The sequence below is a fragment of the Urocampus carinirostris genome, chromosome 1, assembly GCF_059441175.1.
Source record: "Urocampus carinirostris isolate Australia breed hairy pipefish chromosome 1, RoL_Ucar_1.0, whole genome shotgun sequence".
NCBI classification, from domain to species: Eukaryota; Metazoa; Chordata; class Actinopteri; order Syngnathiformes; family Syngnathidae; genus Urocampus; species Urocampus carinirostris.
The window spans coordinates 42,216,878-42,239,465 of NC_142349.1; the positions used below are offsets into that span (position 1 = coordinate 42,216,878).

Genomic DNA, 22,588 nt, shown 5'->3' on the forward strand with positions numbered 1-22,588 from the left:
CCCTTCGGGGATGAATAAAGTATCTATCTATCTATCTATCTATCTATCTATCTATCTATCTATCTAATCTATTGTACATGGAGTCCTTGTAATGTGTGTTCTCAGATTTGTCTGTTGGGAGTTTCATTTTTGAAAATCTCCAACCCTCTCTTATACAAACAGTGGTCGGCCATTCGTCGAGGCATTCTGGGGGGGCTAGGTACTCCTCGCCTTTGATGGGAGAGCGATGTCCTGATCAATTGGAATTTGTTTTGTTTTACTTTTAATTATTTTGTACTTTAGAATAAATATCCTCAACTAAAGTGCTTCTCTAGAGCTCTATTTTTCTTCGTTCGAATACTCGGTCTTGTCCGGGAAAATGAACATGCGCCGCACAATGTCTTTGGATAGATCTGAAAATGGCAAAGCACCAAGGCCTTCAATCCATTTTGATGGAGCTTGCGAGGAGCTACCTAACATGGGTGTGCCAGGCTTGTAGAATCATATTCATAAAAAGGCTGTAATTGCTGCAAAAGTTGCATTGACAAAGTATTGAGTAAAGGCATGTGTTTTTTTAGATTTTATACTTTGAATACAGTCGCAAAAATCTAAATCTATTTTCAATCTCTCATTATGGGATGTTATTTGTAGAATTATGAGGAAAATTATGGTTGTATCAATTTTGTAAAGGTAAATGATAGGCTATATTACCCAGAATACGTAAAAAATCATGTTTATGCTCCGTGAGTAACTGGCAAACAGTGCAAGGTGCGCATAAACATTTGAAAAAAAAATTTGCTCTCTAAGTTTAACTTACTTTTGAAAGATGCGCTTCAAAAGTTAAGTTACCGTATTTTCCGCACTATAAGGCGCACATAAAATCAGATTTTTTTACAAAAAAGCTGACTATGCGCCTTATAATCCGGTACGCCTTATATGTAGATCAATATTGAATTACAAGGTCTAGCAACTTACGGTAAGCAGCCACAGACTCCATTTTTCGCGTAGAAGAAGTGCACTGTGCATACTGGGAAATATTAAACAACGATTCTCTTTTATTTGTGCGTTTGTATAAAGACCCTGAAATGGCTCCTTTTAAGAGACACGCTTACAACGCAGAGTTTAAACTCAAGGCGATCAGTCACGCAGTAGAACACGGGAAAAGAGAAGCAGCGAGAGAGTTCAACATTAATGAATCGAACACGAGAGTGGCTCGAGCCGGCAGAATTAAGAGTCCCCCTGGGAACTCGCTAACTGAACAATGGTTCCATGGGTGAATTATGTAAAACCCACTACAACGTTTTACATTTTACAGTTATTATGTTATTGCTTTACTGTTATTGTTTTGCACTTGTTGTTTTTGCACATTACGAGTGTCACTATATTCAGATCAGATTCAGATTCAGATCTACTTTATTGTCATTCTAGTACACGTGTATACAGAACGAAATGTCGATGGATCTGACTCCCACAGTTTCCCTCAGTGTCCTTCAGTGTACAGATATAAATAAAGCTGTATTGTGTTATTTACCATAGTGCCGATAGTGCAAGAAGAGACGCTAACCAGATGTGCAAGATGGGCAGTCAGGTTAACAAGTCAGGTACACAGTACCATTATATTGCGATTGCACTAACGTTTAATTTACCATAACAGTATCAGACGTTTTTTTGCGTGTTGACTAAATGGAGGAAAAGTAAAATGTTATGCCTTGCTGTTGTTCAAAGATGTTAAAGATGTGTCACGAAAATGCTTTACCTCAGAGAAAATAATAAAACAGCTGTTTATTCATTTTGGGAGTGGATGGAGTTGTGGAAAGCTTGTTTGTTATCTATTAATAAAGTTTGACTGACCTATCTGACTGTTTTGTTGACATTCCCTTTAGCGCGGCACCATCTAACGGTTGCATAACGTAACTAGATCCTCTACTGTAGCCAAGTCAAGTCACATTTATTTATGACGCCCTTAATCACAAAAACTGTCTCAAAGGACTGCACAGGATTACAATTACAACATTGCACCATTACCTGATCTTAAACCAGCATGCACTTATAGCGCCTTATAATGGGGTGCGCCTTATGTATGGAAAAAGTTTAAAAATATATCATTCATTGAAGGTGCGCCTTATAACACGGTGCGCCTTATAGTGCGGAAAATACGGTACTTTCTCCTCCATAATAAAAAGTGGCAGAAAAAAAAGCGATCCGACCATTTTCTCAACCACATCAAGCTTTCTTATTCCACTTTCGTTTCAAAAGAAACTGCTCACCTCTTCTTTACACTTTACACCAACCATATTGAATGGATGCAAGCAGAGGGTTGGATTGAGCTTTAGCCTGTTGTTGTCGTTTGACATTAAGCAATGCTGTTAACATGCAAAAGAACAAATTGCTTTTATTTATTTTTTTACCGTCGATGATCCACCATGATGTAGCTTTTTTTTGGTCAGTGCGGTCATGTCTTCGAGGGTTTTGCTGTCCTCCGTCTTGGATGCGTCGTGTTTGTTTTGCGGCTGTGTGAATTAGCACTAATTGCTTTCCTTAGCTGTGATGCAGGAAAGCGTGCAAAAAAAAAAAGAGTGACTGAGCGAGCAGAAGCGCTGGAGAGAGACGGACAGAGGGACAGATATAGAGATGGAAACAGCAAGAGCAAGAGAGAGAAATAGAGAAACGGAGACAGAAAGACAGCAAACTAATTAGGCCACTGTTGTTGGGGGTGCCTTAATGAGCCTCTCGTGTTCTGTGCTAATGAGACCCCGATACCCGCCGTTTGCACCAATGGGTCAGCACTCAATATAGAGTGTGCGTGTGTGCAAGTGTGTGAGTGTCAGGTGTGTCATTTAAAGTGTGGAAAGCAATCACATCCTCATACACCGCTCCCTTGACTTGAACATTTCGACAGTAAGCTCAAGATGGGAACCACGGTTACGCATTGTATATTTAGTTTATAGAATTCAAAGCAATTCAAGCTTTTATGTATCTACGTAGAGCAAACATTGCAGCAGCGGTGAAAGAAATGTGTGATGTGGCGGCGTGCATGGACGCAAACTTTACATTACCCTGATTTTAGCTAACCTGCATTGGCTCCGTTAGCTTAAGATGTGATTCTAAGGTTCTGTTGGTATTATACAAAATCATGCATGGACTTGCTCCCTCATATCTTTTCAGATTTAATTTCCGGTCTGGAGCCTGCGCTCTGAGAATGTTGGTCTACTAGTGATCCCAAGAGCCAAGAAGAGATCCGCAGGTTCGAGAGCATTCTCCATTCGGGCCTCGGTGCTGTGGAATGCTCTTGCCCCTGAGATTCGATCTGCAGCTTCAACTGTTTAAATTTAGGCCTAAAATACACTTCTACTCTATAGCATATGAATAACCTATATTTTATGTTGACAATAACTGTGTATTATTTGTTATTGCAACATTCATTGCAGCCTGGTCATCCTTGGAAGGGAATTACCTAATGTGCAATCCCTTCTCAAAGTTTCTTCATTTCCCTCATGTTGAGGTTTTTGAGTTTTTCCTTGCCCTCATGTAGGTTTGAGGTCAGGGGGTGGTGTAATAATAGTCTGTGGTTTTCAATAATCTGCGGTCTGTGCACCCCTTTGACACTCTTTGTAATTAAGGGCTATACAAATAAACATGACTTGACTTGGTGGGCAGTGAGGGCCTTCAAGGCATTTTCTGTTGGCCTTAAAAATATATGAATAATGTGATGTTGATTAGATTTTGTCAATATGTAACAGCTGTAATAACAACTTTTGTTTTATTAAAATTCCTGATGAAATATGTGTATAGTTTTTGGTAAGTGTCCTGCAATGATGAGTCCAACAGTGCCACCTGCTGGTATGGGCTGGGGTTTGGTTTTGGCTTCTGACATGTGACCGGGAGGCGGGGTTTGTTGGCAGTCTACAGAGAGAGCTGCTAACGGTAAGACACATCTTTTGGTGCTCCACAAAAGAAGTTAATTTTAAACATTATAACCACAGCTGACAAATCTCTCAACATGCACAGTAATGTGATTGATGTTGTCAAGCTATTTGGATTTATTTTCGTTTTGTTTCCGTTTTACTAAAATATCAATTCCCCTTGTAGAGATCAAAGAGATCAAAGCCAGCAGAAAAGCTAATGTTGTGACTCATTTCATCTGCAGGTAAATTGTATCCGTTTTTATACTCATTATTGTTCTTATTTCTATTTTCTCATATATATTAAAAAGGAAGATATTGGTTAAAATTCAGACTAAAGAAAAATATGTTGAATTCATTGTAAACGTTAAAAATCCACTATACGATCTCTTGTTAAAAGTATCTTATTAAAATGGATGTAAAAATGTATTGTGATATTCTAAAATGTATTTTATGTAAATTAAAAAGAAAGCTCTTTGGTAGGCTTTGTTGGGCAGTCTACAGAGAGAGCTGCTAACGAGATCAAAGAGATCAAAGCCAGCAGAAAAGCTAATGTTGTGACTCATTTCATCTGCAGATGCAGTAACTGTAATAAAAACCTCATCATCCAGTCCAGCGTGAATGTGGATCTTTGGTGGGACAAGTACACCGCGGTTACAAATAAATACTTATGAAATATCAGCTCGGGCGGCAGTATTGCACCAAAGCGTTAAACAAAGTAATACACTGTTGTGTTGATTTACTAGCAAATGGTCGGACACCTCAGAAGCAGGCAAAAGGTTTTGTCCACCACTTTCAGCTTAGAGGTGAAATCTTAAGCCCAAGCCTGACCTGATCCAAATTTCTGGCCAGACAGGACTAATATGCCAATCATTATGTTTGCGTCAGGCCGAACTGCTCTCCCACTGACTTCTTTTGTATTATCCACCCACCATTAATGTATTATTCCATTCATTTTTTGCACTGCTCATCCTTCTAGGGACGTTGGTCCACCAGTCATTTTTCGGTTTAAATAGTCTCATTTAGCTTGAATTATGTTACAACAGTAAACAGGTTTCGTTCGTGGATGACATGTCACTAACTAAGGTTGGAGTGAAGGACTAAGTGTAAATTCACCGGCACCCCACTGCATTGCAATAATAACCAGTAACAGTAGCAGGCATATATTATGTTTCATCTGCAAAATACATGTGTGCGTTTTGGCTTGACTTTTTTGCAGAAAACAAAAAAAATTGCAGGAATTTTTGATTTTTCTCATTTGTCCTACAATCAGTAAAGCTTTTTACATCTCATTTTTATTTTATTTTCATGGCAAGTGTACCCCGCAAAATAGAGGTCCAATGAAAATGTGTGTGATTGATGTCTTGGAAATAGAGCATCAGCAACTATTTGATCCAGATGTTGAGCCATCATCCCACCAAAAACCTAAAAGATAACAGGACCAAATGAACTTTGAGGGACTCTATAATCAAACAAAGGCGTTCAAATCATATGATGAAACATGAAATGATATTTACTCAGCAGCTTGACCAATCGGATGCTTGTTATTTCTTCACTTCTTCCTTCTCCTTGACCACTGCGGTGGGGAAACACAAGCAAGATAATACCACCAGAAAGGAGGGAATATGTGATGATGTCAAAATTTCATGCTTTTGTCACTCAAATATTGACAGTGGTAATATTGGGAAAATTAAAACGGTGATGCAACGAATACAACAGTCCTGCAATGCAGCTGGAGCGCCTTTCATTTGTGTCACTTAGCCAATCGTGACTTCATCTGCAACTGACAAAATCTTTTCTAAATATGAAATATATTCCATGATATTTTTGGAATTCCTACACTAAAAATGTCAACTAAGATTTAAATTCTAGATAGCTTTAACACTTTTAATTTGTATTCAGATTTATTTCCTTTATTTTTTCTTTTCAGTCATGTAACAAACATTACATCAAATAATGAACAAATCACCTAAAAAGAAAAAAAAATAATGACAGGTTGAAGCTAAAAGCTTATGTCCCCAAAATGACTAATAATAATATAGTTTCATATATCAAAACTAAAAGTATGTTTATTTTTTGTGTAAAGGGAGAGCGTGCATTTTTTTTTTTAAGTTACAAAACGCGAAGCTCTGAATCCGCGAACGTCGAACCGCAAAGTAGCGAGGTCCCACTGTATATTGTGTTATGCAAACGAAAACTACAGCTGAAAAGCACCAGCTAGAATATAAACTACGAAGACTCAGAGTAAACAAATCATGTGTTATGCAACCGAAAACGAGTGCTAAACAGCACAAGGAAGAATACAAACTACGGAGACTCAAGGGGACCAAAACGCACAATTTTACTTCTCAATCGTTTACCCAACCTGTTTGATGTTTTGGGGCACGCATAGCAGCAAGATGGCTGGCCAATTATGTCAGCTCTCATTAGGTGAGGCATATCTTATGTAAAATAAATGATTTCTTGACCCACGAGAATTTTTTAAAATGCACTTTTGTATGTGTGTTCATGTATTTTTGCAAATTATTCCAATCAATATTGTTTTTCTTTAGGGAATGACGTTTTTAGCACCAGGAGGCACTAAATAATACACGTTATCCATAAAAAGATAATTTATTCAATTTTAATAATCTCATTCAATGAAATAGTTAAGAATAAGAAAAATAAAACAATTATAACCAATTTGATAAATAAAAAAATAAACCTCTTAATAAAATAAACACAATTATCATATTAAATGCATTGATAACTGAATTAAGGGTAAACATTTTAAATCTAGACTTAAAACACACTTGTACTTTATAGCTTATGAATGACCTATATTTCATGTTGAGAATATTTGTGTATTATTTGTTATTGCAACATCCATTGCAGCCTGGTCATGCCGGAGAGGGATTACGTCATGTGCGGTCCCTTCACAAGGTTTCTTAACTTTCCTCATGTTGAGGTTTTTAATTTTTTCCTTGCCCTCATGTAGGTTTTAGATCAAGTCAAGTCAAGTCAAGTCATTTTTATTTGTATAGCCCTTAATCACAAATAGTCTCAAAGGGCTTCACAAGTTATTACATATAAGAAGTTTAGGTTATTCGTATGCTATAGAGTAGAAGTGAGTTTTAAGCTTAGAATCAGAGGATGGTGTAATAATAGTCTGTTTTTGCAATAATCTGTGGTCTGTGCAGCCCTTTGAGAGTCCTTTTGATTAAGGGCTATACAAAGAAACATGACTTGACGTAAAATCTGGTTGTAAATCTGGGCCATTTGATCATTTCTTGCTTTTATCTATTGGCTGAAAGGTATCCAATAAAACTATATACTATATAGTTTTAAATTCAGTCAATTTAAACTAAGATCTTATAAAGTGAAAAAAAAACTCTTTGTAAAATGCAGTTTTGATCTATAGAGGAGGTTGGGAACCTTTTTGACAGCAAAATATTTTAATTTGGGAGTTTTTCCGAGAGTCACATGATATATTTTATGACAAAATTCAACAAAAGCACTAAAGTTGCTCTACAGAGAAAAACTGAATTCTTCAGTGCATTTCATTTCACTGTGTTTCATAAATTGGTAAAATATATGAAATAAAAATAATGCTTGTGTTCCATATCAACAAACACACTACTTAAAATGTGTCTACTTCCCGCAGTTACTTAAGATTGTTGGGGCTCATTTTGACCATCAATTTTGCCATGATTAATAACAAGCAGAGCTCTTTTGTAAAAGTGTCACAAAATACTGCAAACAAAAAGGATTTGGATGCTATGTGACAGCTATAATAAGGCTGCCCCACCGCTCAATTTGCCTTGGGTCCTTGGCTGGCACTTTTGGGTGTGTAGAGTTTGTTATGTGGGTTTTCTTCATAAAAATGTCTCAACAGTGGACATACATTTTTTAGTAAGTTTCTATACAGTAAATCGGACTCAGAGGAAAATCAGAAGAGCGCAAAGAAAGGGTAATAATCAGTGGTTGCTCTGTGGATATTAATCGGGTTCTAGAAGCGAGTGAGGCGGCGCAAGGGGAGAACCTAATAGCGAGGCTGACTGCTTGGCCTACTGCAATGGCTAGGCTCCCTCAAGCCGCCCCTGCCAATGCCAGATTGTTAACCCATAGGATGGATTACCTGGAGCTACAGGTCGTGGTAAACTGCTTCATAAGGAGGGTTGCATTTTTATGTGATTTTACTCCACTCTCCCCTTTACAGGTATTTGCTTCTCAATTGCTGGTGGCCCTCCGCTCTGCCCTCCTGGGCATTAACCCTACCTCGGACCTCCAGCTTGCACTCCACCTCGTCCTCCCCGAGCGCGTTGACGGCTTTGCACGAGTAGCGTCCGCCGTCGTACAGGCTGGGCTTGCGTATGTTCAGAGTCAGCACGCCTTGGTTGTTTTGCATCAAGAACTTGGGGTCCTCGCCGATGATCATCTTGTTTTTCATCCAGATTATTTTAGGCTACAACAGCAAGAGAAGCATGAGGTGCTGCTCACAAGCCTCGAAACATGGCACCAGTGGGAAGCATACCTTCGGGTAGCCACGGACAGCGCAGCTAATGGCCGTTGTGTAGCCTGCTACCACACTCCGGTCTACTAGGGGGGCTGTAAACTTGGGAGATGCACTCTGGTCCTTCTCTTTGAAGGGCGCAGGGTTGTAGTTCAAACCTGCAGAAAGTTGCGCAGTGGTACAAATATTTTACCTAATGTTACATGTACGGTGTCTTGCAAAAATATTACCATATTGTAATATTTCAGGCTTCAAACTTACAGACAAAAACTCCAACTATTTTCTAAGAATCAACAAGACGTGAGACACAATCATGAAAAAAAAACTAAATGTATTCAACATTTTATATTTAGCTAACACATAAAAAGTTGAAAAATAGGAATAGCAAACATACTGGCCCCCTTGGAGTTAATACTTAGCACAACTTCATGGTAATTGTTTGTACACAGCATTTTCAAGGTCTTTCCACAAATGCTCTATAGGACTGAGGACTGGACTTTTTCTTGCCCATTCTAGTCAAGTCAAGTCAAGTCATTTTTATTTGTATAGCCCTAAATCACGAAGAGTCTCAAAGGGCTTCACAGATTATTACACTATATAACACAGACTATTTTTCAGCCGACGAGAAGAGTAGGTTATTCATATGCTATGGAGTAGAAGTGAGTTTTAAGTTTAGATTTAAACATTTCCACTGAGGTTGCAGATCGGATCTCAGGGGGAAGAGCATTCCACAGCACTGGTGCCCGGATGGAGAACGCTCTCGAACCAGCAGAACACTTCTTTGCTCTCGGGATCACCAGAAGACCGGCACTCTCAGATCGTAGGCTTCGGACCGGGACGTAGGGGCAGATCAGATCTGAAAGATAAGAGGGAGCAAGTCCATGTATGATTTTGTATAATACTAAGAGAACCTTGAAATCACATCTAAGGCTAACTGGGAGCCAATGCAGGTTAGCCAAAATCGGTGTTATGTGATCGTACTTTTTTGTCCTAGTTAAAAGCCTCGCTGCGGCATTTTGTACCAGCTGAAGAGACTTGATTCTAGACTTCGGGAGACCAGAGAGTAGTGCATTACAGTAATCGAGACGGGAGGTAACAAATGCATGAATTATAATTTCCGCATCCGACTGAGACAGTATTGAACGGATTTTAGCAAAGTTACGAAGATGGAAGAAAGCGGTTCTAGTAATTTTCTTTACATGCATTTCAAAGGATAGATCAGGGTCAAATATGACACCTAAATATTTAACTGAGTCACTTTGTGTGATGTGACATTTGTCAATGTTCACAGCAGTTTTTGAGAATAAGTCACGGCATTTAGATGGACCAATGACTAACATTTCGGTCTTTTCAGAGTTAAGACGCAAGAAATTGAGTGACATCCACTCTTTAATCTCAATGAGGCAGGCCTCCAAATTTCCACAGTTTAGTGTGGGAGATTCCTCCAACGGAAGATATAGTTGAGTGTCGTCTGCGTAGCAGTGGAAGCTGATATTGTACTTGCGAATAATATCACCTAATGGAAGCATGTAAATGCTGAAAAGAAGGGAGCCAAGCACTGAACCCTGTGGAACACCGCAGGTAACATTAAAGGGCTCAGATGTCATTTCACCATATTATATACAGTGCATCCTATCTGAGAGGTAGGATCTGAACCACGAGAGGACGGTTCCTGAGAGACCAATCCATTTTTCCAACCGTTCTAGTAGGAAATTGTGGTGCACTGTGTCAAAAGCAGCACTAAGATCCAGCAGCAGCAAAAGTGATGAAGCGCCAGAATCCATTGCTAGTAGGAGATCATTTGTTACCTTGATCAGAGCTGTCTCAGTAGAGTGGTTAGCCCTGAATCCTGATTGCATGGATTCAAAAAGGTTATTCTCGGATATGAAATCATTCAGCTGCTGTGCCACTACTTTTTCAAATACTTTAGAGAGGGAGGGTAGGTTTGACACAGGTCTATAATTACTTAAGATTTCTGGATCAAGGTTGGGTCGTTTCAGTGTGGGTTTAATAACGGCGGACTTAAAAGCTGCTAGAACTACACCTGAGGAGAGTGATATGTTTATAATATTTAGAACTGAAGGTCCAAGGACGCCAAAAAGACTTTTAATAAGTGAACCTGGGAGCGGGTCGGACTGGCAAGTTGTCGGTTTGGCCGCATTCACCACCTGTTTGAGATCATCAAGTGACAGTTCACTAAAACCGGACAATTTCCCAGGACAGCCACCCTGTCGTGCATCTGTAGATTTCAGCCCTTTAATAAGTGTGGTATTAAAAATTTCTTTAGCAATTTCTTCCTGTATGCATTGAATCTTCTTAGTAAAGTAGACCATTAAGTCATGAGCAGAGTGCGTCGAACTATCTGCGATAGTCTGTTGCCTTGTAAGCGATGCTACAGTGTCAAAAAGGGCTTTGGGATTGTTCTTTTGAGACGCAATCACCTTCGAAAGGTAGGCCGATTTTGCAGAGGCAAGGGCCGCTTTATACTTTAACAAGCTGTCACACCAGGTTTGATGGAAAACCTCAAGCTTGGTAGCGCGCCATTTTCTTTCCAATTTCCTGCATTCTAAACCAAGGCGTGAGTCTTTTAGGACGTGATTTTAGCTTTATGGGCGCTATTGAATCCAGGACACTAGTCAGGGTGGTATTGAACTCATTCATGAGTGAGTCAATCGAGCCATTGTATGAAGGAAAGGACGCAACTGCTCCAGGAAGGAGTTTAAAGAGCTCAGAAACTGTGCCAGTGCTTATAATGCGTCCGCTAAATCCTTCAGCTTTTTTAACACTACATTTAGCTAGCACCTCAAATGTAACTAAATAATGATCCGAGATAACTGTAGTACACAGTAACACCATAATGTTTGAGGTTAAAACTCCTCGAGTCAGAATCAAGTCTAGCGTGTTTCCATTTTTATGGGTTGGCAAATCAACCAGTTGATTAAAACCAAATGCATCAATTAGAGACCTAAACGCAATAGTAAGTGAACTGAGTGGGGAATTCATATGAATGTTAAAGTCACCCATAATTATAATTTTGTCTGCATAGGTTAGTAGTTCAGACAAAAGTTCAGCAAATTCGTCTAAGAAAGTTGTGTATGGCCCAGGTGCGCGATAGTTATTACATAAATTGACAATAAAGAGGACCGCATCACAAGAGCCTCAAACGCCTTGTAATTATTAGAGGTACCAGGATTAAATTTGAGCGATTTTTCAGAAATGAGCGCGACACCGCCACCCTTTTTCAATGTGCGTGCTACATGGCTACTCGCGTAGTGAGGGGGTGAAGCATAATTTAGCGCTAAATACTCATCCGGGCGTAACCAAGTTTCACAAAGACCCATACAGTTAAGTTTATAATTACGAATAATGTTATCAACAGGTAAAGCTTTAGGAGCAAGCGATCTAATATTTAAAAGACCAAATTTTAGCTTTGCTGAATCATTTGACTTAGCTGAAGTCTTTGTAGTCTTTGTCGAGATCTTCAAAAGATGCCGCTGTTGGGGCCGTTCGTGAGCGCTGAGTGTAAAGCGTCGGTTGTCCGGCGAGGAATGAATGGTGGAATTAGTTACATCCTCGTGTCCTTCTTGCTCCTTAGACTTCGCACGCTTCACACATCTACCTGCTCGGCAACCACGCTTCTGTTTTCTCTCTTTACGGCGCCGTTGTCGTCGTTTATTGGGAGGAATAGCTGTCCACAAGGATGCCGGATCTTCTTGAAGTTCTCTCGGTATATGATAGGCGGTATAAAAAGTGCCCGAAAAGTCGAAATTTAGACGCCCACCCAACCGAATAAGTTCGTCCCTACTGTAAGTATTTTTGGCCACACATGTGTCCAAAAGTGAAAGCAAAAAAGACAAGAGAACGGCAATAAATAGAAGATTAGCTGGAGAGCAACTAGCCGCAGCATCCACGCGCGCCGCCTTGTTGAATCTGATCTGATTCTAAGACGTTTATACTGTTAGTTTTAACTCATCCCATTGTAAATTTTGATTTATGTTTGGGTCCTTTGCCCTGTTGGAAGGTGAACGTGCTCTTCATTTTCAGGTCTCTTGGAGACTCCAACAGTTTTTCTGCCAGAATCGCCCAGCATCAATCAGGCCAATATCTCCGACAATCTTCCAAGTCCCTGCTGAAGAAAAGTAACCCCAGAGCACGATGGAGCCACCACCAAGTTCGACATTGGGGAGGGTCTTTTCAGAGTGATGTACAGAGTTTCTCTTACGCCTAGATACTGCTTTGCATTCAGCCCAAAAGGTTCAGTTTTGGTCTCATCAAACCAGAGCACCTTGTGTCTCCCATATGGATCCTTGCAAATGCTAAACAAGCCTTATTATAATGGTGTACTTTCAGAAAGGGCTTTTTTTCTTGCCACCCTTTTTTAAAGGAAAGATTTATGCAGAGTATGACTAAAAGTTGTCTTATAATTCCACCTCAGAGTTGTATGCCTACGGGTCATCCAATGTGATTATGGCATCTTGGTTTCTTTTCTGATTGGTGTTCTCCTTGTTTGGGCCCCATGTTTAAAGAGAGGGCCAGGTCTTAGTAGGTTTGCAGTGGTTTTATGCTCTCTCTATTTTAAAATCATTGCTTGCACAGTGCTCCGGAAGATGTGTAAAGGTTGCAAAAACTTTTTTTATTCCATCCCTGCCTTAAACTTTTTCACAACTTTACCCTGGATCTTCCTGGCATATTCTTTGGTCTTCATAATGCTGTCTTAATGACACGCAGAGGCACTCTGTTTAATATCTTAGTCATTTAGGTCGACGTTGGATCATTCAGAACTCATTAGGGAACTTCTGAAGTCAGTTGGCTATCCGTGAGAACAGGTGCCCAATGTGTTTGTAACTCCTAGTTTTCAGTTATTTCGCTGTAAATATAATATAAAATGTTGAAATAATTTCGTTCGTTATCACAATTGTATCTCAATTGTTGTTGATACTCAGAAAATGTTTTCATTGTTTTAGCTTTAAGTTTTAAGGCTGAAATGTGGCGATGTGAAAAAAGGTTCTTGGAGGGCCAATACTTTTGCTGGGCGCTGTACTTCACACTTGAGTATGTATTTTTTATACATTTTCATGTTTGTTCGCTAAGGTCTATTTACTTAAAAAATTGTAGTCTGTGAAACACTTGGACTAACTTGTCTGTGGCTTTATTATAAGGGCACAGAACACAATCAAATTCAACTACTAATTAACTAGATAAAACAACTAAATATTTTCACAAAAAAACAGGTATAAAATACAATATTATACATAAACATGCAACCAAAGGGAGTAGGCTTAAGCGGAAGATTTTATTGGCCTACCGCTATTTCATTTTCTCTTGCAGGAGAGACATATTCAAAATGAAAACAATTAAATAAATGTTGAATATTTGTTGGGAGCTGATGCTATACAAATAATAGATTCAAACGTAGCTATATCTTCTAGTTATTAGATGTTTGATTTCTTTGCTCTTTGCACCCAGGTTTATACACAATCCTAATAGCTTTTTTATGTAGTCATTATAAGCCTTTCTATATTGCTTATATATGTATTTCTCAAAATCTATCACAAGTGGCGAGACATCTCCTTCTTTTGGCATTTTTGTCCTAAGTGTTCGTTACCTGTCTTGCAGATGAGCGCCGTGTTGCTGCTTAGACCAGGCTGCTCACTCAGGCCACAAATGTTCTCGCTGAAGACGCGGAAAGAGTACTCATTGCCCATGACCAAGTCGGACACGGTGCAATTGGATCGCCGATTGTGCTCATACACTGTAAACCAATCCTGTCGTAACGATGGACAGAACAGATAAATACATGTTCTTGCATATGCTCAAAATTTAATATGTGAATGAAGAGTCCATCATGGCTGCCGTGGCTCACCTTGGTCTTCATGTCAGCCTTTTGAATGGTGTAGCCAATGATCTCGGCATTGCCGTCATCCTTGGGCGGCTTCCACTCCAGCGAGGCGTTGAAGCCCCAAATATCGGTGACGCGCACCTCCACGGGGGGGCCTGGCTTCTCTGCGGCAACAAACACACGACAGCCATGTATTTTCCGCGAGATGATCCCAAAGCGAGGATCTGCCGCTGGGGGTTCATCCCCTTATTAGCTCAACCTTCTCAAGTGTCAAGTATGATCCTAATCCCGGTCTACATGCAAATAATCCTGTGGCGTAATCCCGCTGACCTGTGAAGTGATGAGCAATGAGCTGGCAGTCTGGATTATAGGGTTTTTTTTATGACTTTTGGAAGTCAAGAACGAGAACTTGCAATGTTGCTTAGGAAAGCTTTGAGCTGTCCCTGTCCCCCAATCCGTGTCACACTCGTGACTCACCCACGACCTGAATGCAAATGTTGGCTCGGTCCTCCACGTTCTCGATCTGCACGGCAAGCGTATAGGTGCCCGAGTGGGCCCGTTCGGCCGAACGGATGAAGAGGATGGAGTCCACCTCGCTGGAGCGCGTTCCCACGCTCCGGTCCTCCAAGGGCTTGCCGTCTTTGTACCAGGTAGCCACTGGTCGAGGTTTACCCTGGTGAAATTTCAAGACAAGAAACCTGACAACGCCATCCGATTTTCATCCCTGCGTTGACATCATTTTTAAAGCCAAAAGTTTCACCTTGGCTGTAGAACTCCTAAGTGCATTTGGCGCAATCACAAAAATAATAAAAGAAAACGAGGGGAAATCAAATATTAAAACGGGCAAGTCAGCAGTTCTAAATGTGCCAGTCATTACTTCACCGCCACTTGACCCACTTTGTGCAACTCTTATTTTTTTACCAAGGTTATTTTTGGCTATTTCAGTCCAACAACATGTTTTTCGGATTCAGCAATTAGACAAAAACAGGAGAATTTTAGAAAAATACCAGATTTAAAAAAAAAAAAACACACATTATGACAATCTGACTTTTAATGTTAACTCTGCCCCTAAAGAGAGTGGAATTTCAAATGCAAACAGTAATTAAATCGTATGTAACCAGTTAGGGCCATTTAAAATATTTGCAAGACAACTAACAGATAACTAAAACAAAGCCAGTAAAATCTGAATACAACAAAAAAATCGTGCATTTGCCTACTATAGAAACTGTTGCAAACAATACCTTCAATAAACATTTTTTTTCATTCATTCATTTCATTTTCATTCATTCATGGGCGGGCCATACCTGCTGAACACAATTCTTATAAACCATTTGAGGCTTGGATCTGTAAAAATACACTTTTTTTTTTACAAATAATATTTATCCTGTAACATTATAGGTTTGTCCTTTCAAAACACAAACTTTTGAAAAAAGCCTTAAACAAAACACACAATAGTATGATTTAATTTGAATTATTGTCAATATTACCTGAATATTACCTGAAAGAGTCAATTATAGATTCGCATACACCACTAACCTGGCTTTAAAGTTCTGATCACATTCGCCATATTGGATTTTGCGATTCAATTAGCCATCAAAATAGGAAACAATTTTGTTTAACATAGTTCTAACAGTATTAAACAAACAAAGCCAGCCCGTTCTTTATAGTACTTAAGTGAAATGATTTAACTTTGCGTTTCCAAAATAGCTGGTCACTCGTTGACCAAAATAGTATTTAAAATGTTCTGGTAAATGTTTATTTTAACTGCAGTGAATACAGTACAAAAAATTATCTCATCTCATCTCATCAGCTACACCGCTTATCCTCAGTAGGGTCGCGGGGGTGCTGGAGCCCATCCCAGCAATCATCGGGCAGTGGGCAGGGGACACCCTGAACTGGTTGCCAGCCAATCGCAGGGCACACGGGGACAGACAACTCACTCGCTCATTCACACCTAGGGACAATTTGGACCGGCCAATTCACCTGAAATGCATGTTTTTGGAATGTGGGAGGAAACCGGAGCGCCCGGAGGAAACCCACGCAAGCACGGGGAGAACATACAAACTCCGCACAGGAAGTCTGGAGCTGGATTTGAACCCACGCAGGAGGTTCCCAAGACATGAACTGTGCCGCACATGCGCTAACCACTGCGCCGCCGTGCTTTACAAAAAATTAGAGCCAATATAAATAGACTCTGACAGTAGTTTTCTACTCAATATAGAAGTAGAGACGTGAGTATTTAAATTACATGCACATAGCGGTATGCATGCTGAAAACAGTGTATTTCTAGTGAGTGTTTTAGAAATACCTGGAACGGGATGACCAAATTGACCTTCTCTCCGACCTCCTTCACCAGTATGGTTCTCAGCTGGCGTGGTAAACGAATCTTTGGGTGTTCTGCAGAAGTACGAGCAGCTCAAGATTGAAATTTCAACCAGAAGTGTGACCATCACTCATCTAACCCATGATCTCTCTGATGGTGACGGCCTGAAGAAGCGTAGCGGGGGGGCTGCAGCCGGCGATGTTGAGGGCCACCACTCTGAATAGCATCTTCTCCCCCATCGGCAGATCTTTTACCCTGTACTGGTTCTTCTCCACCAGCTCCTTGTTGGCCTGCACCCACTCGTCACCTGATCGGGAGCAGTTCTGTTAGCTTGTTCATTTTAATGTTAATAAGAACACAATACCGGTTTTAACCCAAGACTGGGAATAGGGAAACTACATTCCATAGGTCACATGTTGACCGTCAACCCTTTTAATCCGGCCTGCCAAAGATGAATGGTAAAAATGTAATCTTAATATATTGTTACACTAATGACATAAGTGCATAACTCAGATTTTTGGACCAATTTCAGATTTTTGCCTTCCCATAGAAAATGCACCATCAGCACAAGTTCCTAAGTCTGTCAGCCACATATTGCAGATAACCAGCATTTCTGCAGCACTCATGAACTTGACTTGAATTATTTTGCAAAAATCAAACAAATTGCTTTGGCAATAGAGCAAAGAAAAAATTGAATACATGTTGTTTTGGGGCCATTTGTCTCCAGCCTCCCTTGATTTAGGACACCTCGTTAAAAAAATCATGAAGCATTTTTTGTATGTTTGCTATGTCTTATTATTATCATGTATTTATTTTATTCATCAAATGTGCATTGAGAAGAATCACACTTCTCAGCCTCCGTGGTAAGGTTTATTTGGGGGTACTGGAGAGTAGGGTCCAACACAAAGTTGAATCTCGGATTTAAGAGGAGCAGTATGGTTTTTGTCCGAGCCGTGGAACAGTGGAACAGCTCTACAAACTTTGCAGGGTCTTCGAAGGTGCATGGGAGTTTGCCTATCTGGTCTACATGTGTTCCTCGAGGGAGCCCTATGGGGGTTCTGTGGAGAGTTTGAGCGATCCCTGTAGGCCCGGTGCCAGAGTTTGGTCCGCATTCCCGGCAGTATGTAGGATTTGTTTTTAGTGAGTGTTGGAGTCTGCTAAGGCTTCCTTTTGTCACAAATTCTGTTCATAACTTTTATGGAAAGAATTTCTTGGTGCAGCGCTGGTGGAGAAGGGGTCCGGTTTGGAAGCCTGAGCATTGCATTTTTGCAGATGATGTGGTGCAGTTGGCTTCCTCAAGCCGTGATCATTTTTAGCTCTCAGTGGAGCGGTTCACTGCTGAGTGTGAAGCAGCTGGGATGAAGATAAGCACCTCCAAGTTCAAGACCATGGCTCTCAGCTAGAAAAGGATGGCATACTCCTTTCTGGTAGGGTATGAGATATTGCCCCAAGTAGAGGAGTTCAAGTATTTCGGGGTCTTGTTTATGAGTGAGGCTAGGCTGGAACGGGAGATCAACAGACGGATCCGTTTTTTCCATATGTCTTGCCGAGGTATCGGACTATTTAACACAGACAAATCAATTAATCAATTTTATTTATACTCTTGCCAAATGTTTTAACCCTATACAGACCGTAGCTCAAAGAAAAAAGTAATTAAACTCACTCACTAATACTAAGCTTGCTTATACCGAACACAAATCAAGTTGAAGTGCTCCCAGAGGTTCAAAACTAATTAGCAAACACATTATAATGGAAGTGCATTTTCTCACTTTATTACCTCTGTTTTTATTTTTTATTCCCATCAGTAAATTTTGATACCGAAGATTACAGCCTAATTTAGTGTGAAAAGACTGCCTTGTACTTGACAAGGCACAGACTGATGTTGCAGCCTTTTAATTTTCAATACTAAGATATTTTTGGGAACCAATTTCCCTATTGCATACTTCCTTCTTTGCAGTACTCAATGATGTAACCGTCAATCCCTCCTGGTCCCACTTTCTCCGGAGGGAGCCACCGGAGAGCACAAGTGGAGTCGGTCACATCTTCCACTGAGAGGCGAGTAGGTTCACTAGTGGGGGCTGACAAAGGCAAAAGACATTTAAATAAGTCGTGGAAACTTGTCTCATTTGGTCACAATAAGATTTCTTCACAAGTACTGTATGTTAAATTTCTGTCCAGTTAGATTTCAGTCTTAGTGTTGCCTTGTTAATCTAACCTGCTCAGGGCCTTCAGTAACAGAAAAAGACAGTGAACTGCTTCATATGCGTAACTCAGTTATACATTTATAAGTTCTTGATTTACAACACATTTGGCCGACAATTAACTCTTCAACTCTCCAACGCTCGGGCCTCGTCCACCTTTTTGCTGCATTCTATCAGTTTCTGTCTGCAAGTTTAGGTTTATACATCAGCATATAAAAAAAAATAAACATTTCAAACTTTTTGGGTAGATGAGACTGATAAGTAAATCATTTTAAGTTGTTTTTGTACTTGTGTTTATTTTGCCTGATGACAATAAAAACTGCTTATTTATTTGTGTGTGTAACATAAAAGGTGGGGGATGATAAGTCATATGTTTGTTTGGATTTGTTGTTATTCTGTTTTTATTGTTGGACACAGTCTTTTGCTTAGAATGCCAGGGTTGTTTGTTATTTTGATTATTACTGGCAGTTTACTTCACTGTCATTATTGGCCAATTATGTTGCAGTTTTTTAAATTTCCACACCCCTTAAGGCTGATTCCCCGTTTTTAACTTGAGGAATTAAATAAAAGAAATAGCTTGGTTAAAGACCAATGGAAAACGTTCTTGAGGATTCAGATACGGCCCTTTTCTGTTTTCGTTACAAGCTACATTTAAATTTTCACTCCTAAAGTTGGTAAGAATAATATTTTTTTCTCTCAATTGTTTGAAGTACGTACTTTTAACACAAAAACATCACGGCAGTAGTAATATTGTGTAGTAACTATCCAGGAAACAAGTGTAGACTTGACCAGAAAAAAAACCTTTTGACTTGCATTCTGTATTTGAGTGTTTTTGATTGGGATCATGAACAGCAGATTTTGGTTTCTTCATCAATCATGTCTTTGTGTCCATGTACGTTACATTATACAAGCGGAAACATTTAGATTAAGGTCAGTGTATAAAAACCCAAATTGAGGAAAATAATAGATGGAGAATGTCTGTGCACTGACCGATAGGCATGAAGGGCTTGGAGTTGAAACTGGGCTGTGAGATGCCGATGCCATTGACAGCAAACACCCTCATCTCATAAAGGACGCCCTCAATCATCTTCTTGGCCTCGTACTGGGTCGACTCATACACGTCAAAGTTGAGCTTAGTCCACCTGGACGAGCCGATCTTTTTCCTCTCCATCAAATAACCTGAAGCCAGCAGGCCAACGATATCAACTCATTGAGCAGTCTTAGAATTTGGCTGTGTTAAGCATTACCTGTAACTGGAACACCGCCATCAAACGCGGGCGGGTCCCATATGATGGTGGCGCAGTTCTCGCCCACTGACGTGCATTTGACGTTCTCTGGAGGGTCAGGCACATCTGCCGTGCCGAGGAACAGATGGCAAGGGAAGAACAGACAGAAGGTGGGATCATCACAGTATGCCAGGTGTAAGTAGAAACATTGTTGTGCTACCCAACTGTTATCCATAACCAGTGTTGGGAGTAACGTGTTAAAAAGTAGCGCTTTCTTTGAACGCAAATACTTTTCTTGGAAACAAGTACTGTATGTTTTTTTAAGTAAAAAATTGTAACTTAAATGTCGTCACATAGTGGTGCGTTACTCCGCTACTTAATGAAAAGGCTCACAAATTTTAACGCTATCTAAATGGTAACTGTTCCACCATTGCTCAGAAGGGATTGCTGAACCCTTATTCCACCAGCATCGCTAAACACTTCATCAAAGCAGAGTTGGCATGTTTATAAGGCCCTTGAAAGTACAACTCAATACAGTTACGGTGGCATCATTTCAAGCACAGAGCAAAATGGATTTCTCTTCACTGATAATCTCCCTACCATATATAACCGCATCTAAGCTTTATTTACAACTACAGGATAAAATACTGAAATGAAGGGGTCAGCTTAGATGCACAAGTTTAGTTGTGTGTCACGGTTTACCAGTAGCGAATGGTAGACGGCGTGTGGGACGCTGTATGGCTTATAGAGGAAAAACAAACAAACGGGATAGCAAAGGGGCACCTCAGTACAGAATTCACAGTAAACGCATTCTGAATTTTGGTCTTTTCATTTGTGAAATTACTTTTTGCAATAAACAATGCCTGGAAAAAAAAAAAAAAACTTTGACATTAACCAGAAATAGAGAAGTAGATCTTTGAGTCGTTTGAAGCCCATAGACACAATTGATATAAAGTGTTATTTGCAAGTTGTTAAAGGTGGTGTCTGTAAGTTCAAAATATTGTAATTGCTGACGTCATCTTCCGGCTGAAATCATCATTGCAGCCTCTGTCAAGGTCTGTGTAACGCCACATGCTCATACGGGTCTCTCTTAGACGCAATCAAATAAACTCTTCTTTTTCCCTCGTTTTGGGGGTTTGGGTTGGCATTTTGACTGTACAGTATTTAAAACATTAATTTTCTTACTTTCACGATTTTTATCCTACTTTCAAAGAAAACAACAAGCACGAGCATGAAATCATTCTCCAAATCCCCCTCCCCCGCTAAAGATAAAAGCAGATAGGCCCGATGAAAAAAAGATAATAGCTCCTTGAGCTCAGAATGGCCTTGTTAAAAGATACTTAATAAAGCGAGTATTCAATTTCAAACTTTTTAAGGACACCTAAAACTATGCACCCCACCATTATGATAACACAACAAACCTGAAGGCTTCACTGCTTGCTCAGGTTGGTGTACATGTTTCCTTCTATTTATGTTATGTGGGCTCAATGAGACTATATAAAATAATTTGTAAATAGATAGTTGCTTTAACGCGCTGATTTTGGATGTCAGTAATCCAGGAAATAACGGAATTACTTTTTAAATGAAGTAACGAGTAAAGATAATTATTTTTTACAGTTACGCGTCCAACGCTGCCCATAACATATCGAACCCCTATTTGTCCTAACCCAACCAAAACTCCATTAAATACTTTTCAGCATTGTGGTTCAGCAATTTACGGTCCAACTTACCCACGACCTTGACAAAGAGCTCAGCCTTGTCCTCTCCAGCAGGATTGTTGACTGTGATCGAATAATAGCCTTCGTCATCTTTCTCGGCCCCCTGGATGACGAAACTGCTCAGGGTCTTCCTGGTCTCCACACGAACTCTCCCCTCTGCCTCGGTAATCGTCTGCAGCCAAGTTCGTCAAATAACCATTAACCTCGGCCGCGCTCGAAACCAACATGATTCCCTGCCAGCACCTACCTTGTCGCCCTTCATCCAGCACACCACTGGAGGGGGATCCCCCGAAATTTCCACGTCAAAACGAAGTTTGTTCCCTGCTACCACGGTGATGGTGTTCTTGCTTCCAGTCCCACTTGTGTCCAAGTGGATCTTGGGAGGGTCTGCAGTGTGACAAGTGTGACTGCATTTTTTACCGACTAATACACAATACTCATCCCAGTAATCCCTGACAACTTGCAAGTTGGAGTATAAATTGACAACAAAATTAAATAAAACCAAAGAACTTGCTAGTCACACTGCATGCTGTAACATTATTGTACAAACTGAGGTACTTTTATGTTTATATCCCTGGCAACTAAAAATCCCCCCAAAAAAGAAAAAAGATTAAAGAAATTGTATTAAATCCAGGGAAACCTTTTAAATTGATAAGTATGAACTTACCTTGTCTGGGAACATAGTCAATCTTGATCTCTGCAAAAAAAGAACAGAAGTGAGACCCAATCGTGTAAATTAATAATACTAAAAAGAATAATTGACTGGCTCACCCATGAAGTTAAGCTTGGCCGACAAGGAGAGCGCATAACCGTCAGGCACAAAGGTATAATCTCCCACATCGGATGGCTTCACTTCGTTGATCGTCAGCTTGTGTGTCCTGGACACATTGTGGGGTTACCATGGAAAC

General features: G+C 40.1%; 1 protein-coding gene across 3 annotated transcripts in view; it reads right to left on the reverse strand.

Moving 5' to 3' along the window:
* Positions 1 to 5,154: 5,154 nt before the first annotated feature.
* Positions 5,155 to 22,588, reverse strand: part of mybpc2a (myosin binding protein Ca) — a 38,205-nt gene continuing 20,771 nt past the window's right edge. For all 3 annotated transcript variants that reach the window (XM_088355285.1, XM_088355282.1, XM_088355283.1), the window contains 16 exons: positions 22,452 to 22,558; positions 22,348 to 22,377; positions 21,928 to 22,067; positions 21,693 to 21,852; positions 19,984 to 20,088; positions 19,727 to 19,915; positions 18,479 to 18,613; positions 16,675 to 16,842; positions 16,521 to 16,609; positions 14,690 to 14,885; positions 14,237 to 14,376; positions 13,979 to 14,138; positions 8,395 to 8,531; positions 8,139 to 8,325; positions 5,399 to 5,457; positions 5,155 to 5,306 (listed from right to left, as the gene is read on the reverse strand). In XM_088355285.1, the coding sequence (XP_088211411.1) occupies positions 5,426 to 5,457; positions 8,139 to 8,325; positions 8,395 to 8,531; positions 13,979 to 14,138; positions 14,237 to 14,376; positions 14,690 to 14,885; positions 16,521 to 16,609; positions 16,675 to 16,842; positions 18,479 to 18,613; positions 19,727 to 19,915; positions 19,984 to 20,088; positions 21,693 to 21,852; positions 21,928 to 22,067; positions 22,348 to 22,377; positions 22,452 to 22,558 (1,975 nt within the window). In that variant the 3' untranslated portion in view covers positions 5,155 to 5,306; positions 5,399 to 5,425. The remainder of the gene's footprint in view (positions 5,307 to 5,398; positions 5,458 to 8,138; positions 8,326 to 8,394; positions 8,532 to 13,978; positions 14,139 to 14,236; positions 14,377 to 14,689; positions 14,886 to 16,520; positions 16,610 to 16,674; positions 16,843 to 18,478; positions 18,614 to 19,726; positions 19,916 to 19,983; positions 20,089 to 21,692; positions 21,853 to 21,927; positions 22,068 to 22,347; positions 22,378 to 22,451; positions 22,559 to 22,588) is intronic.